At 38.8% G+C, this 16,481-nt stretch overlaps 1 protein-coding gene across 4 annotated transcripts in view; it reads left to right on the plus strand.

The window, feature by feature from the left end:
- si:ch211-266g18.10 (axoneme-associated protein mst101(2)) overlaps positions 1-14,544 on the plus strand; it is a 176,266-nt gene extending 161,722 nt beyond the window's left edge. For 3 of the 4 annotated variants that reach the window (XM_029766873.1, XM_029766874.1, XM_029766875.1), the window contains 7 exons: positions 406-453; positions 570-617; positions 4,587-4,628; positions 5,136-5,180; positions 9,023-9,067; positions 9,801-9,836; positions 10,057-14,544. In XM_029766873.1, coding sequence (XP_029622733.1) covers positions 406-453; positions 570-617; positions 4,587-4,628; positions 5,136-5,180; positions 9,023-9,067; positions 9,801-9,836; positions 10,057-10,142 — 350 coding nt within the window. In that variant the 3' untranslated portion in view covers positions 10,143-14,544. The remainder of the gene's footprint in view (positions 1-405; positions 454-569; positions 618-4,586; positions 4,629-5,135; positions 5,181-9,022; positions 9,068-9,800; positions 9,837-10,056) is intronic. The other variant, XM_029766872.1, reaches the window with a different exon arrangement.
- The last annotated feature ends 1,937 nt before the right edge of the window (positions 14,545-16,481 follow it).

A 16,481-nucleotide genomic window follows, 5' to 3' on the forward strand; every position in this document is an offset into this window, starting at 1 on the left:
AGGAATCCCCTTCAAAAGGTATTGATTTATTTCAGATTCATCTTCTTTTTTTTTTACAAAGTAACGTTTTTGTGAAAGTGTTCGGTCTGTTTTTACATGTACATACTATGTACAGAAAATTGCATATGGTTTATATATACTGAGAAATTATATATTTTCCCTTCAATATACAACCGCTATCCTCCCCTCACAGCCTACATTGTCAATCAACACTACACAATATTCAACTCAAATGTAATGTTTGCATGACTTTGTAATGTTTTGTCATTTCACAAAAACTTGTGAAATAATCAGCTTTAGGACAAGCAAAATCATCTTTTCCTAAAGCTGATGTTTTTATCACACCTTCAGTTAAGAGCCGTGCTGTAATAATGCTATGTCATTTCTTGTTCCTACTTGATTCAGAACCTGAGGGTGTGAAAGAGATGGACAAACCAGACCTTCTTAAGAAAGGTACAGTATATGGATTTAGTTTCCATGCTCACCCATTCATGTCTTCTGTCAACTCAATACCCTTCGACTGTTATTTAGATAGGGTCTCATTCAAAACTGTTCTGTATTTGACCTAGAACCTGAAGCTACAAAAAAGAAGGCTAACCCAGCAACTGTAACGAAAGGTACAGGTGTCGTTTTTGTTCATTTTAATCACTGTTGGATCTCTGTTAGTTCTCTGTTTTCATGTCCTCCGGATCTGATGACACCTGGATATAGCTTAGATTTCTATATGCACAGCGCCTTCAGAAAGTATCCACACCCCTTAACTTTTTCCACACTTTGTTGTGTTACAAAGTGAGATTAAAATAGATCTAATTGTCATTTCTTTGTCAACGATCTACACAAAATACGCTGTAATATCAAAGTGGAAGAAAAATTCTAACATTTGCTAAAACAATATGAAACACAACTCACTAACATATCTTGAAGAATCACCTTTGGCAGCAATTACAGCTGTGAGTCTTTCGTGGTATTTTGTATTCGTATATATTATGGATCCCCATTAGCTGCTGCCAAGGCAGCAGCTACTCTTCCTGGGGTTCAGCAAAATTAAGGCAGTTTATACAATTTTAAAAACATTACAATACATTCAGATTGTGTGCCCTCAGGCCTCTACTCCACCACTACCACATATATACAGTACAAAATCCATATGTACAAGTATGTATAGTGCGTATGCCATCGTGTGTGTGTGTGTATGCGCCTGTGTTTGTGTTGCGTCACAGTCCCCACTGTTCCATAAGGTGTTTTATTAATCTGTTTTTTAAATCAAATTTTACTGCTTGCATGTGTTACTTGATGTGGAGTAGAGTTCCATGTAATCATGGCTCTATTTAGTACTGTGCACCTTCCATAGTCTGTTCTGGACTTGGGGACTGTGAAGAGACCTCTTGTGGCATGTCTTGTGGGGTATGCATGGGTGTCCCAGTAGTTCAAACAGACAGCTCGGTGCATTCAGCATGTCAATACCTCTCATAAACACAAGCAGTGAAGAAGTCAATCTCTCCTCCACTTTGAGCTAGGTGAGATTGACATGCATATTATTAATATTTGCTCTCTGTGTACATCCAAATGCCAGCCGTGCTGCCCTGTTCTGAACCAATTGCAATTTTCCTAAGTCCTTTTTTGTGGCACCTGACCACACGACTGAACAGTAGTCTAGGTGCGACAAAACTAGGGCCTGTAGGACCTGCCTTGTTGACAAGTGCTGACAAGAAGGTAGAACAGCGCCTTATCATAGACATACTTCTCCCCATCTTAGCTACTGTTGTGTCAATATGTTTGACCATGACAGTTTACAATCCAGGGAATCTCCAAGCTGTTTGGTCACCTCAACTTGTTCAATTTACACATGATTTATTACAAGCTTTAGTTGAGGTTTAGGGTTTAGTGAATGATTTGTCCCAAATACAATGCATTTAGTTTTAGAAATATTTATTCAACTTATTACTTGCCATCCACTCTGAAACTAACTGCAACTCTTTATTGAGTGTTGCAGTCATTTCAATCGTTGTAGTAGATGTATAGTCTTGAGTCATCCGCATACATAGAAACTCTGGCTTTCCTCAAAGGGCCTAGACAGCTGTCTTGGAGAATTCCTGATTCTACGTTGATTATGTTGGAGAGGCTTCCATTAAAGAACACCCTCTGTGTTCTGTTAGACAGGTAACTCTTTATCCACAATATAGCAGGGGGTGTAAAGCCATAACACATACGTTTTGCCAGCAGCAGACTATGATCGATAATGTCAAAGGCTGCACTGAAATCTAACAAAACAGAAACCACCATCTTTTTATCATACATTTCACTTAGCCAATTTGTGTATGTGCTGTGCTTGTTGAATGTCCTTCTCTATAAGCATGCTGAAAGTGAGTTGTGAATTTGTTTACTGTAAAATAGCATTGTATCTGGTCAAACCATTTTTTCCAAAAGTTTACTCAGGGTTAATAACAGGCTGATTGGTCGGCTATTTGAGCCAGCTTTACTATTCTTAGGTAGAGGAATTAATTTAGCTTCCCTCCAAGCCTGAGGGCACACACTTTCTAGTATTCTTTAACTGAAGATGTGGCAAATAGGAGTGGCAATATCGTCCGCTATTATCTTCCATCCAAGTTGTCAGACCGCGGTGGCTTGTCATCGTTAATAGACAACAATAATTTTTTTCACCTCTTCCACACTAACTTTACGGAATTTATAAGTTCAATGCTTGTCTCTCATAATTTGGTCAGATATACTTGGATGTGTATTGTCAGCGTCTGTTGCTGGCATGTTATATCTAATTTTGCTAATCTTGCCAATGAAAAAATCATTAAAGTAATTGGCAATATCAGTTGTTGTGATGAATAAGCCATCTGTTTCAATGAATGATGGAGCTGAGATTGCCTTTTTTCCCAGAATTTCACTTAAGGCGCTCGAAAACATTTTACTATCATTCTTTATTTAATTTATCTTGGTTTCATAGTGTAGTTTCTTCTTCTTTTTATTCAGTTAAGTCACATGATTTCTCAATGATTTCTGCAATAAGTTTGCCAATCGGTTGTGCAGCCAGACTTATTTGCCATTCCTTTTGCCTCATCCCTCTCAACCATACAATTTTTCAATTACTCATTAATCCACGGGGATTTAACCGTTTTACAGTCATTTTCTTAATAGGTGCATACTTACTAGCAACTGGAATAAGCAATTTCATAAATGTGTCAAGTGCAATGTCTGTTTGCTCCTCATTACACACAGACCAACAGATATTCTTTACATTAATAACATAGGAATCACTACAAAACGTATTGTATGACCTCTTATACACTATATTAGGCCCAGACTTTAGAACTTTGGTTTTCCTTGATATGGCTACTATATTGTGATCACTACATCCGATGGATCTTGAAACTGCTTTCAAGAACATTTCTGCAGCATTCGTGAAGATGTGATCAATAATTAATGATGATTTAATTCCTGTGCTGTTTGTAACTACCCTGGTAGGTTGACTGATAACCTGAACCAGGTTGCAAGCCCTGGTTACAGTTTGAAGCTTTTTCTTGAGTGGGCAGCTTGATGATAGTCAGTCAATATTTAAATCACCCAGAAAATATACTTCTCTGTTGATATCACATACATTATCAAGCATTTCACACATATTATCCAGATACTGACTGTTAGCACTTGGTGGTTTATAGCAGCTTCCCACAAGAATGGGCTTTAGGTGAGGCAGAGTTGAATGGCTGTGTTAGGAGAAAACTGAGTATGGATCATCAACTTTGAAGATACTCCACAATACTAACCCAACTGACAGAAGTAATCCTGTACAGAATACAAATATTCCAAAACATGCATCCTGTTTGCAGCAAGGCACTTAAGTAATACTGCTAGAATTGTTGCAAATAAATTCACTTTTTGTCTGAATACAAAGTGTTAAGTTTGGGGCAAATCCTACATGATACATCACTGAGTATCACTCATCATATTTTCAAGCATGGTGGTGGCTGCATCATGTTATAGGTATGCTTATCATCGGCAAGGACTAAAGAGTTTTTTATGATAAAAATAAACAGAATACAGCTATAAGCACAGGCAAAATCCTAGATGAAAACCTGATTCAGGCTGGCTGCATACCAAGACGAAATTGAATGTTCCTGAGTGGCCTAGTTACAGTTTTTACTTAAATTGTTTTGAAAATCTATGGCAAGACTTGAAAATGGCTGTCTAGCAATGATCAACAATCAACTTGACAGAACTTTTAAAAGAATAATTGGCAAATATTGTACAATCTAGAGTGCAAAGCTCTTAGAGACATACCCAAAAAGACTCACAGCTGTAATTGTTGCCAAAAGTGCTTCTTTAAAGTATTGACTCAGGGTTGTGAATACGTATGTAAATGATATACTATATTTCTGTATTACATTTTTTATAAATATGCAAAAAATTCTCAAAACATGTTTTCACTTTGTCATTATGGGGTATTATGTGTAGATGGGTGAGAAAAAAACATTTAATTCATTTTATATTCAGGCTGTAGCACACACAACAAAATGTAAATAAGTTAAGGGGTATGAATACTTTCTGAAGGCACTGTATGCCTCTCTTTTTTTCATAAGAGCCTGATGCTCCAAAGGAGAAGGTCAGACCTGTGAAAAATGGTAGGTAATTCCAGTATTAACACAGCAACAATGTTAATTATTATAATTATCACACATTGACAGTGTCTAAATAACATCCTTACCTTTACTGAATGCTGTTTATGAACAGTCTGAAATGTCTGAAGATCGAGGAGTAGTCCTATTTCTTTAGATTGTTTTCTCTCCTGTCAATGCAGAGGCTTCCAAATCAGTCCCTGTAATGAAAGGTATTCATGTATTGTTTGGCAGCTGTAGAAATTCCAGAATGTCGTTGCAAAGCCAACTTGTTTGATCAATTCTAGACTGCCTTTTTGGAATACTTTCAGGGTAGTGCAATTTGAGTTGAAGTTTGTGCTTTAATACATTTTGCTCGCTATAAAGCCATGAATCACTCTTTGGTTTATTTTGCAGTTTCTGAAGTAAACCAACTCATTGTATTATGTGCTCTTTTTTAACCTCAGTTGTCTCTTTGCAATGACTGACAAACATGCTTTTGTATTGCCAATCATTTCCCTGTCTTATCTTAAGCAGAACCTGAATCTAAGGAAACTAAGGAAGCCCCTGCCAGGAAAGGTAGCTACTGCATTGTCATTCACATTTCTTTCACTGTAAAATAACGGGTTTATACTGTAATCAATTATTGCTTTTATTAAATACATAGTAAGGTTTATTTGATCTTGTTCACATTCTCAAACTAAAAGCTTAATTGCAGTATACAGACTAAAATTAAATTAAAATTAGTATATGTCTAGATTTAGGGAAATAAAAGGTGAATTGAAGGGTGCATCGTTGGTCACTGAGCGGAGAGAGCACTGCGGTAGCTGCTCGGAGAGTGTGTCAGTCAGACATGGACAAGTCGGGAGCCGCTGGACGTACTGTATATTTCACCATCTCTGACGTCCTGCCCACCTTTCCGTATAGCAAACTCCAATAACTTTGTGCAGCACCCACTTGGGTGATGCTACTGCAGCCGGCAGGCGCTGAAAGCTCACCACACTTTAGTTATAGAGTATTTTCCGCTTTTACAAGACATCGCATGGATCTCTCTTTTCTCTCTTTAATAATAGTACATTTTATTTCACATTCATTTCAAAAGGGAGTCATACATAGACATATAAACTTGCTATTGGACAAGCACCAAAATTACAAATCCACAATTTGAATGAGTTTTAGGTTTGAGTTTTAACTGTTTAAAACTACAATACACCCTATACAACCCACTTAAAGGGTACCATAACTTAATGTAAAGTGTTCTGTTTATATTTGAATGAAGTGATTTATACAGGTTTTTCAACATTTCTATCAGTATTTTGAATCTTTGAACTTAACACAACATATATAGTTGGAATCAAAGTGATATTTAAAGAACAGTAGATTGATATAGTTTTGTGTGGCCTGATCGAATAGAATTTTCTTCCTCTATTACACCTCCTAATCAGGATTGTAGTGCTAAGTCAAGTGCAGTTAGCCATTTATTTCTGTTTGTCTGAAACCCGGTCTGAATCTACCAAATGATAGCTACCCTGTTGCTTTTCAATAGCACAAAAAATGGCGCCGACAGAGAGGGCTGCCTCGCTTCTAGTCCTTAGGAAACTTTGCAGTATTTTCTTTTTTATGTATTATTTCTTACATTGTTAGCCCAGAAAATCTTAAGTGTTATTACATACAGCCGGGAAGAACTATTGGATATCAGAGCGGCGTCAACTTACCAGCACTATGATTTTCCCGAAGTGGATCCTTTGTCCAGGGCATTTAAACTGGTTCCAGAGGCCGACCCAAAACAACGCCACCGGAGGAGTCGGAGCGGTCTTCTAGTCAGACTTCGGAGGCGTGCACACCACCCACCGCTTCCGAGTATATTACCTGCTAATGTCCAGTCCATAGATAACAAAGTTGACGAAATTGGGGAAGGGTTGCTTTCCAGGGAGACATCAGGGATTGCAATGTACTCTGTTTCACAGAAACATGGCTCTCTCGGGATATGCTGTCAGTACAGCCACCTGGATTCTCAGTGCATCGCGCAGACAGGAATATAAACCTCTCTCTGGGAAGAAGGGCAGGGGTGTATGTTTCATGATTAACGACTCATGGTGTAATTGTAACAACATACAGGAACTCAAGTCCTTTTGTTCACCTGACCTAGAATTCCTCACAATAAAATGCCAACCGCATTATCTTCCAAGATAACTATCTTCGGTTATTGTCACAGCCATGTATATCCCCCCTCAAGGCGATACCACAACGGCCCTCAAGGAACTTCACTGGACTTTATACAAACTGGAAACCATATATCCTGAGTCTCAATTTATTGTAGCTGGGGATTGTAACAAAGCAAATTTGAGAAAAAAACTACCTAAATTCTATCAGCATATAGACTGTAGCATTTAACCATGGCAAGGCGACTGGGAATATGGCAGAATACAAACACAGTAGTCATTCCATCCGCAAGGCAATCAAACAAGCTAAATGTCAATATAGAGACAAAGTGGAGTCACAATTAAATGGCTCAGACACAAGACGTATGTAGCAGCGTCTACCTACAATCACGGACTACAAAAGGAAAAACCAGCCATGCCGTGGACACCGACATCTTGCTTCCAGACAAACTAAACACCTTCTTTGCCTGTTTCGAGGATAATACAGTGCCATTGATGCAGCCCTCTACCAAGGACTGTGGGCTCTCCTTCTTCGTAGCCAACGTGAGTAAGTCATTTAAATGTGTCAACCCTCGCAGGGCTCATCCCTAGCCTCGTCCTCAATCTGGCTGGTGTGTTTATTCAATCTCTCCCTATCCCAGTCTGCTGTCTCCACATGCTTCAAGATGGTCACCATTGTTCCTGTACCCAAGAATGCAAAGGTAACTGAAATAAATTACTATCGCCCCATAGCACTCACTTCTGTCATCATGAAGTGCTTTGAGAGGCTAGTCATGGATCATATCACCTCCACCTTACCTGTCACCCTAGACCCACTTCAATTTGCTTACCGCCCCAATAGGTCCACAGAAAATACAATCGCCATCACTCTGCCCTATCCCATCTGGACAAGAGGAAAAGCTATGTAAGAATGTTCATTGAGTATAGCTCAACATTCAACACTATAGTACCCACTAAGCTCATTATTAAGCTCGAGGCCCTGGGTCTCAACCCCACCCTGTGCAATTGGGTCCTGGATTTCCTGACGGGTCGCCCCCAGGTGGTGAAGGTCGGAAACAACATCTCCACTTCACTGATCCTCAACACTGGGGCCCCACAAGGTTGCGTGCTCAGCCCCCTCCTGTACTCCCTGTTCTTCCATGACTGGGTGGCCATGCACGCCTCCAACTCAATCATCAAGTTTGCTGACAACACAACAATGCTAGGCTTGATTACCAACAACGATGAGACAGCCTACAGGGAGGAGGTGAGGGCTCTTGGAGTGTGGTGTCAGGAAAATAACCTCTCACTCAATGTCAACAAAACAAAGGAGATGATCGTGGACTTCAGGAAACAGCAGAGGGAGCACCCCCCTATCCACATCGACGGGACAGAATGTGGAAAGTTTTACGTTCCTCGGCGTACATATCACTGACAAACTGAAATGGTCCACCCACACAGACAGTGTGGTGAAGACAGCGCAACAGCACCTCTTCAACCTCAGGAAGCTGAAGTAATTTAGCTTATCACCAAAAACCCTCAAAAACATTTACAGATGCACAATTGAGAGCATCCTGTCGGGCTGTATCTCTGCCTGGTACGGCCACTGCACCACCCACAACCACAGGACTCCCCAGAGGGTGGTGCGGTCTGCACAACGCATGACCGGGAGCAAACTACCTGCCCTCCAGCACACCTACAGCACCCGATGTCACAGGAAGGCCAAAAAGATCATCAAGGGCAACAACCGCCCGAGCCAGTGCCTGTTCACCCAGCTACCATCCACAAGGCGAGGTCAGTACAGGTGCATCAAAGCTGGGACCGATAGACTCAAGGCCATCAGACTGTTAAACAGCCATCACTAGCACAGAGAGGCTGCTGCCTACATTCAGACTTGAAATCATTGGCCACTTTAATAAATGGAACACTAGTCACTTAAATAATGCCACTTTAAAAATGTTTGTAGTTGTAGTGGTATCACAAGATATCATCACGTGACTCCAACTTTAATATGATGGTTATTATATCAATATTTGCGCATAAAGACGTTTCCACTGCTATTTCTCACATTCATTTTACAGACTCAAAAAGATCCCACCTTGTCTAACGTATTTTGTTTTGTCGACATAGTTTACCAACCAATTTTACCAACAAATTTGCTCTTTACATCAGCTCTGTCGTGACAAGTTTGGATGGAAACCTGGTTAATGGCACAAAAATGTTTAGAAGATTTTCAGAAACACATAACAATTGTTTTATTGGTATTCCTTTCTAACATAGAAAAATCTGTTGAGAAGAAGCCTGCCAAAGAAGAGAAAGCAAAGGGTAATACCCCTATTCTTTTATATTCCATTCCATTCTAGTCTTCTCTATTTTATTCTATTTCTATTCTATCCTATTCAGCAACTGAAATCTAAAGGCACTCCGTGATTCTGAAGCAATTTCATCTCACAAGAAACTTAAACATTGTGTGATTCGTAATTTACATGCATGCACGAGAGGTTAAGTTGAGTATGCTAGCGAGTGGTTATGGGTTGGCGTAGCCTCTGACACCCATTTGTTGGCAGAAAGATAGTCAAAAGGGATAGTGACCCGTTGCCACCTATCAAACCAATCAGAAATGTATCATGGGTGGAGCTGCAAACAGAAGCGGTGTTTCTGAAAACAATTCTGACTTGCAACAATCTAGCTCGCAATCAAACGCAAGGGTTGTCCAAACTTCCAATAGTTGTGTCAACAAGACGAGATTTGTAAAAGATAGCCACGTGAGACTAGGGTTTGGTTTAAGCATGCTAGCGGGTGGTTAAGGTTAGGATTAGGGCAAAGTTAGAGAAAATAAACATGCCAAAACAAAGACACTTGCAGCATACCAGTCCTGCAAGTTATGCCAACCCTGACTACCTTTTCATTCTTTCCACACCTCTTCTTTCCAAAACGTAACTTACAGAAGTTTCCATTCTCAAAACAATTAGCTCAAGTCTGTGTTACTCATGAACGTCTAGACTCATTGAAACATTGATCATCGTGACATTAAAATCATGACCTCTTTCTTCAACAGCAGAGCCTGTTATAACAGACCCCTTCGCCACAGAAGGTAAATATTATTTTCACACAGTAGCACTCCAAATATTATATTTTAAGAGCAGTCCATCTATGGATCGCATACCAGTTACACTTTTAACCAAGTATAACTTATAAGGCATTCATAAGCCCTGTGCAGTATACGGCCAACATAAATGCTTCACACATGATTTATAAGTTAATGATGGGAAGTGGACTGTCTCTTTTTTTATTATACTCTGGATACTTTTCAGATGAGATGCCCTACTTCCAGTGCTTTTTTGTGGATGAAGATGAGGCCCAGTATCCCTTCTACCCTTTCTCACCCCTCCAGATGTGAGAGCCCTGCCCAGTGAAGAGCACAGAGTCTAGAAAGAAATGGGATGAGATGGGCGACACCTTTAGTGTGGAGTTAATAATAAAACATTAATAAAACCAAGCCATGGAATCCACTACTGCCATGTTGCAGCCTAGCGTCCCGAGCTGGTCTTCAACAGAAACCTAGGACAGCAAAGCACTTTGAGGGAATTCATTGAGCTCTCATGGATAGCCAACATCATTCCTTTCCAAATGTGTTTGTGTTATATTTTGTTTTTGATAGCTGATATGGCATGAGTTGATCTATATCAGGATATCAGTATTTGAATGAATCAATGCATACTGTGTTTACATCAGTTGCTGCAGGTGAGCCTTTTTTAGGGCCATGTTAATTTGCTTGATTCAATTCCCGCTTTGATAGTTGTCAGTTTTCTCAATTGAATGGCACATTTAAACAAACTGCAACACAGATTGTACCGTTGGCTTTCATACTTTTCAAATTCTCAGCGCAGCTCAAGCAATTAATCTGTCTGTCGTCACAGTCAGTTGAATGGGAGCTGCATATGGGAGCTGAGCAGTGTTGGTCTAGAATGTGGGGGAAGAGCTCGGTTGGGCTTGACTACAGACTGCTGCTCTGATGCTGTGGACTCTGAATTACGCTTTATTTACATGAACATGGGCTCTATATCATTGCTAAGACATCAGTGGGTCGTTCCATCTCAAGAAGCACAAGAAAGAGGATTTCGACACCCACCATCTCAGATTATACTGAAATTGTTTCTGTTAGGGAACAGATAAGATTAGCGTTCCTGCAAAAATATTTTGTTGAAATATAATTTGATCTCTGGGAAATTAAGCTAATTGATTCCACCCAAATTGGCCATTTTATTCAATTAATATAGACCCTAACCTCCAGGATTGCTTTTTTTAAAGAATTCCTCCACCACTTCATGTTAAAGGGACAGTTCACCTAAATTATGAAATTACTTTTGCTTTCCTTACCTGTAAGCAGTCTTTGAAAAAATAAATTCACCAGTCCATGTGTTGGTTTTGTTGTCCACTGATTCAAATGCAAACTTTTTTGCATTTGTGACACAACTCCGATGCAAGTCAATGGTACCTGTATTAGCATTTTCATGCTTCATGTACAAATCATTCTGAAGTATCTAAAGCTGTAATGTTACTGACAGATGATTTAGATATGAAGCTTGGGAATGCTAATATAGGTACCATTGACTTGCGTTGGATTTGTGCCACAAATGCTAAAAAGTTAGAATTTCAAACACCGGCCAGATAAACAAAACCGAAACATGGGTTGCTGTCATACCTTGTCCCTAAACTGCTTACAGGGTAAGGAAACCAATATGTAATTTGGGTGAACAATCCCTTTAACAATGAGGGGGGATTCTGAAAAAAATAACTACAAGTAGGAACAGCACCATCTAGTGGTCAGAACATTGTAATATCAAGATGTAGGATGGGACATTGACCTAACTTAAATTATTAATTTCTCTGAACAGGAAGAAAAAAACGTCACCAAATTCACTGAGAATACATTACATAGGATGAAGAAACAATACTCTGAGTCACAGCTCCATACTATTCGTCAGACATAGAGAACTAATACTGTATACTCTTTATTAGGGTGTGTGTGGTGTCTGTGGGTGGCTTTTGATTCTTTCGATTCCTCATGTCTTACTCGTTGATGGAAAAAAGTTTGGTCCAAATCGGATCTTAGGTAGTATAATTATTGAATATTATATGAATCATATAATTTTCTTCTATTCTTCTTCATCAGTCTGCATTTGTTAACTTTGAGGAAGCATAAAGCTTTTCATCAAATTTGTAGGGACATACTCACATTAAAAGAAATTCTGCTGGTGCCTCGAAGTTTGTGAAGTTGTTTTTGTATTGTATGTACTATATGTCTGGAAAGGAATAACCATAACCTATATGTCCATGAGAGCTCCCAGGTCCCAAATTCTGATCAACTAGATAAAACACCCTCTGACTGCACCACAGGTGACAAGTGGCAGATTCAGTCATGGTGTTCTGAAGTCTTATCAACCATCTATACTTCTACAAAATGCTCCTCATTTTGATAAGGGTGCTGATTCTAAGCATTCCATTGTCTGATCTTTCAGAATGAGGTTGAAGAATAAGTTTTAATGGGTAACACATCAATTGGAATGCACTTGTTGCAATCAAGGGTCTTTGAAATATTTCATTTTGTGTGATAATCCATTTTGAACTCATTTAAAGTTGGTGTTGTCCATTTGTATCAACATAAGTTAGACATCATTTCTTGCACTGGATTACACCATCAAGGACCTTAAACTAACTGGAACATGAGAGGAGAATACATATATTAATGATCAAAATCAATGTTTGTATCTCGTATCTATTTATTGATAGACCAAAAGGAACAGCTGCATAGCTCATGAGTGTCACAGAGTAGTGTCCTTTTGGTAGGGTTTACACAACTGGCAAACTGGTTGAAATAAGGTGTGGGAAAAATAAACAAATCCAGTTTACCATTATGTTATGCGTATAGTGACTTATGAATCATATATAATCAAGTAATATAGTAATATAAACAATATATTATGATATTTATAGAATTATAATATTATCAACAATAGTGGTAATAATAATGCATGTATGACACTTGTATTTATTTTTGTGCTATGTTATGAACAGATGTATAACATTTCAGATTGATTACTTTATAATCTCTGAAAGACAAGTTGGGATAGCAGTCAACACATAAACCTACTTCTACTTAAGTTAAATTGCGTCTTGGCTAATTTTATGTTTTTAATTAAAGTGACAACTTGAATTTTGACAGTGAAGTACCAGTGTAGCCAAATATTGATACTGTTCCATCTTTTAGTTTTGGTACCTCTGCACAAAACATGTATTTGTTGCAGAAGAATGTGATACTTTGGTACATGAAATGCCTTTAAATTCTCATTTAGCCTGTACAAAATGTTGTTAACACGTATATTTTTGTGGAGAGCAAAAGATAAGACTGATTGGAAAATAGTGCATTTATGCTGATTCCACTAATCATGTTAATGCTCCTAATCTTTGTGTTAAATGTTTTGACTGAACAGACTCCCAAATGTAATTTTTACGAGCAAATACTACCTTATTTGCTATTCAAGGGCATATGATTGTATCTGTTCACTACCAAAGTAGTTAATTAATACAATATTTGCCACAATACATTTTGTCGCTAGCATAGACTGCAATGGTAGTGTTACTGTAGAATACAATTAGTAGAATACATAATGGTGTCATCTTGACAGTTAGGTTCTGTACTATTATTAGTAGTAACCACTGTAAGCTTATAACATGTGCGGCCATACAGAGACAGGATGGTACTCTGATGGCCCACCAACGTTTTGAAGCATTGTGCATGAAGTATTTTAAATGTTCTCTGCTTTCAAATGTTCATTGTCTGGTGTTTAACAACAATATATTGATCTGCTGGAGCATCAATATGACAGTGCCAGATCTATTTCAATTGGAATTATGTGTATGGCATCAATAATTCATTGTAAGTTGTATTTGAGCTGACTGGTTCAGGAATGTACATTGTGAAAGGAAATAATAAGGCCACTGATGCAAGGGATAACGGGACAGATTTGATCATATCAAATGCTGAAAATGATCTTAAACCTGAATAGTTTGACCACAGATTAACAAATGTATGTATTGTCCTATGCTTAACCTAACTAATGCAACTTGTCATACATATTGGATTAGTAAACGTAACAGTTTATGTGTGGTATTCTTTCCTTTTCACCTTGTTCCTTGTGTGTTGATGCCAGTAGTTAGCCTAGTGGTTAGAGCGTTGGGCCAGTAACCGGAAGGTCGTTCTGCCCCTGAGCAAAGGCGCCGAAGATGTGGATGTCGATTTAGGCAGCCCCTCTCTGATTCAGAGGGGTTGGGTTAAATGCGAAAGACACATTTCAGTTGAATACATTCAGTTGGACAACTGACTAGGTATCCCTCTTTCCCTTTCCAGGTAGGCTATTGAACAGTCCACACTATTTGAGTTGTAATACACACATATGATCAGATGATGGCATTATAGAGTGGTCTATTTTCTAACATTTCAAATAAACGTTTTTATACTACACATCTGTATCCCTTTAATAAAAAAATGAACCCAGATCATGAACTCTGGGAAAGACAATTAGGTAATTCAATTATTGAATGTTGCCATGTTCAGGGGTCAAGTGTGGTGGAATATTGAAATGGTGTGAAAAAGAATGAGATGTTCATCACTATCAGTTATATTAATAATCTTGAATGTAATGTTGATGGCAGTTCCCATGCTTGTGAAATGCCAGTGTCTTGATTTTGTAATATGTCAGGTTTTACAACTCATAATAAATTGTGTTGATATTGCCCAAGATATCTTTTTCATTTCAATATTGGAACTGATTCTGATTTCTCTCAATGCATCCAGGACAGCCAGTATTATTCAAGTTTTGACAATCCATCTCATAGCCAACGCAATGTGTCAATAATTGTTTGCCCTTTACATTCTACATTCAATAGCCATTACACTGTACTTTATTATTAATAATATAGTGTGTTTGGTAAGCTCTGAGCCAACATGACACACTCCTAGTAATACTGTTAACCTCTGTCCAGGACACTACAATTTAATTGCCACTTTCCACTTGCCACTAACCACCATCGTGGTCCTACTTGTCATTTACTTGGCCAAAAATCAAAGGAAATCTCTCCCTCTGTTGGTCATCACCATAAACCATGGGATGGTTTATGCCATACCTGAACCTGCCTTATGTTAGCAAAAATGTGTTTTGTATTCTTTTTTCTCTCTCCATTCTTAGCTCCCATGGAAGGCATGGAGTACCTCCACACTTTCCCAAACTTCCAAATGGCTCTTTTCTGTCTCTCTCCGGATGCTTGGTCCACAATGGAGAGGTCCGGTGCACAATCAGCTCATAGTGAGATCTGAAGCATGGCCTATGTTTTTGTTTTCAAAATGGGACACATTATGTTAGGTATAATATAAGCCGTGATTTACAGTTCTTCTCAATTGCGTACAAGTCATTTTTTTAACAATGTACATTTTCTAAACAATGATCACAGACACAGAACTTGGTGGCCATTTGCCAGAAAGTAAATGCATTTTCATAATTGAACACATAGAACACTAGTGCAGATGGATTCTATCCGGGCGGCGTGGTTTGCGGTGCTCGTCCCTGTGGAAGTTGCAGAGCCAAGGCAGGGAAAATAGGACCAATCACAGTCAAAAATGTAGCCAGGTGCCATATTTTTTATTATAAATAAATACAAATTCAGATTTTTTTAAGGGGTGCTGCAGCACCCTTAGCACTCCTACTCCTGAGGTAGCCTATGTCCCTTATTGACTGGGGTGAACGAAGTTCTCTGTGGTTACTAAGGGACAGATCGAAATCTACATAATGGTTACCTGGAGGAAAATGGGGGAGGGTCATTGCTTTTTCAATTTCAGTCAAGGGCAGGGTTTAGTATTTTTTTAATCTAGTCCAGGGGAAGGTCATGTCATTTGTAATTGATGAAATGTCTATCTTTCTCAGTGTTTTAGAATTAGTTGCTTATTAGGCTATATACCAAAGTGTGCCCGATGCCGCCCCTCATCTCTGATTCTCCGCTGGGCGCACAATATGAAATCCGCCTATATGATATTTAGTGTTGTCTCAATCAAATGATCCATAGGCTATAGGCTATGAAGTGGATGCTCTGAGAAGCACAGAGCAAAGTTATATTTCTAAGCTAGCTGCTGGGATGGTGTAACTAAAACTAGGCTGCATTACACACTGCAATTGATTTTCCAACTCTGAGCCTGGGCCTGTTCTGCTTTTGCTGATCAAAACGTTGTGTGCTGCTAAACCAAGGGCGGTGCTGTGTAGGGCTATGGTGGCAGTTCAGGAGAAGAGTCTAAGGTTTTTGATCAGGCCTAATCCCAAAAATTCCCTATCTTGCACATGGACTAGCCTATTGCCGATGTTCTGTTTTATAAGAGTTATTGACCTCACAATAAGACAGATTAGAGTCATTTACATTGTGGTGCTGAAACTTGAGGCAGCAGCCATGGCACAATCAATCAGAAATGGACAGATCATAGTGCTGAAAGTAGGCAAATTAGAGTTGGCATAATTCATTTAAAACATCTTCATTTTAATTAGACTTAACTAACAACAAGAGGTCTTTGTGTTGGAGCCTATTTCTTCCTATTTAAAAAATAAGAGATAGACCTACCTATTTGACAGACAAAATTAGGCTATATGCTGCTATATCCATAGAATTGTAGGTCAATTCTTCCACCCACCATGCA

The sequence above is a fragment of the Salmo trutta genome, chromosome 12 (assembly GCF_901001165.1).
Source record: "Salmo trutta chromosome 12, fSalTru1.1, whole genome shotgun sequence".
Lineage (NCBI taxonomy): Eukaryota > Metazoa > Chordata > Actinopteri > Salmoniformes > Salmonidae > Salmo > Salmo trutta.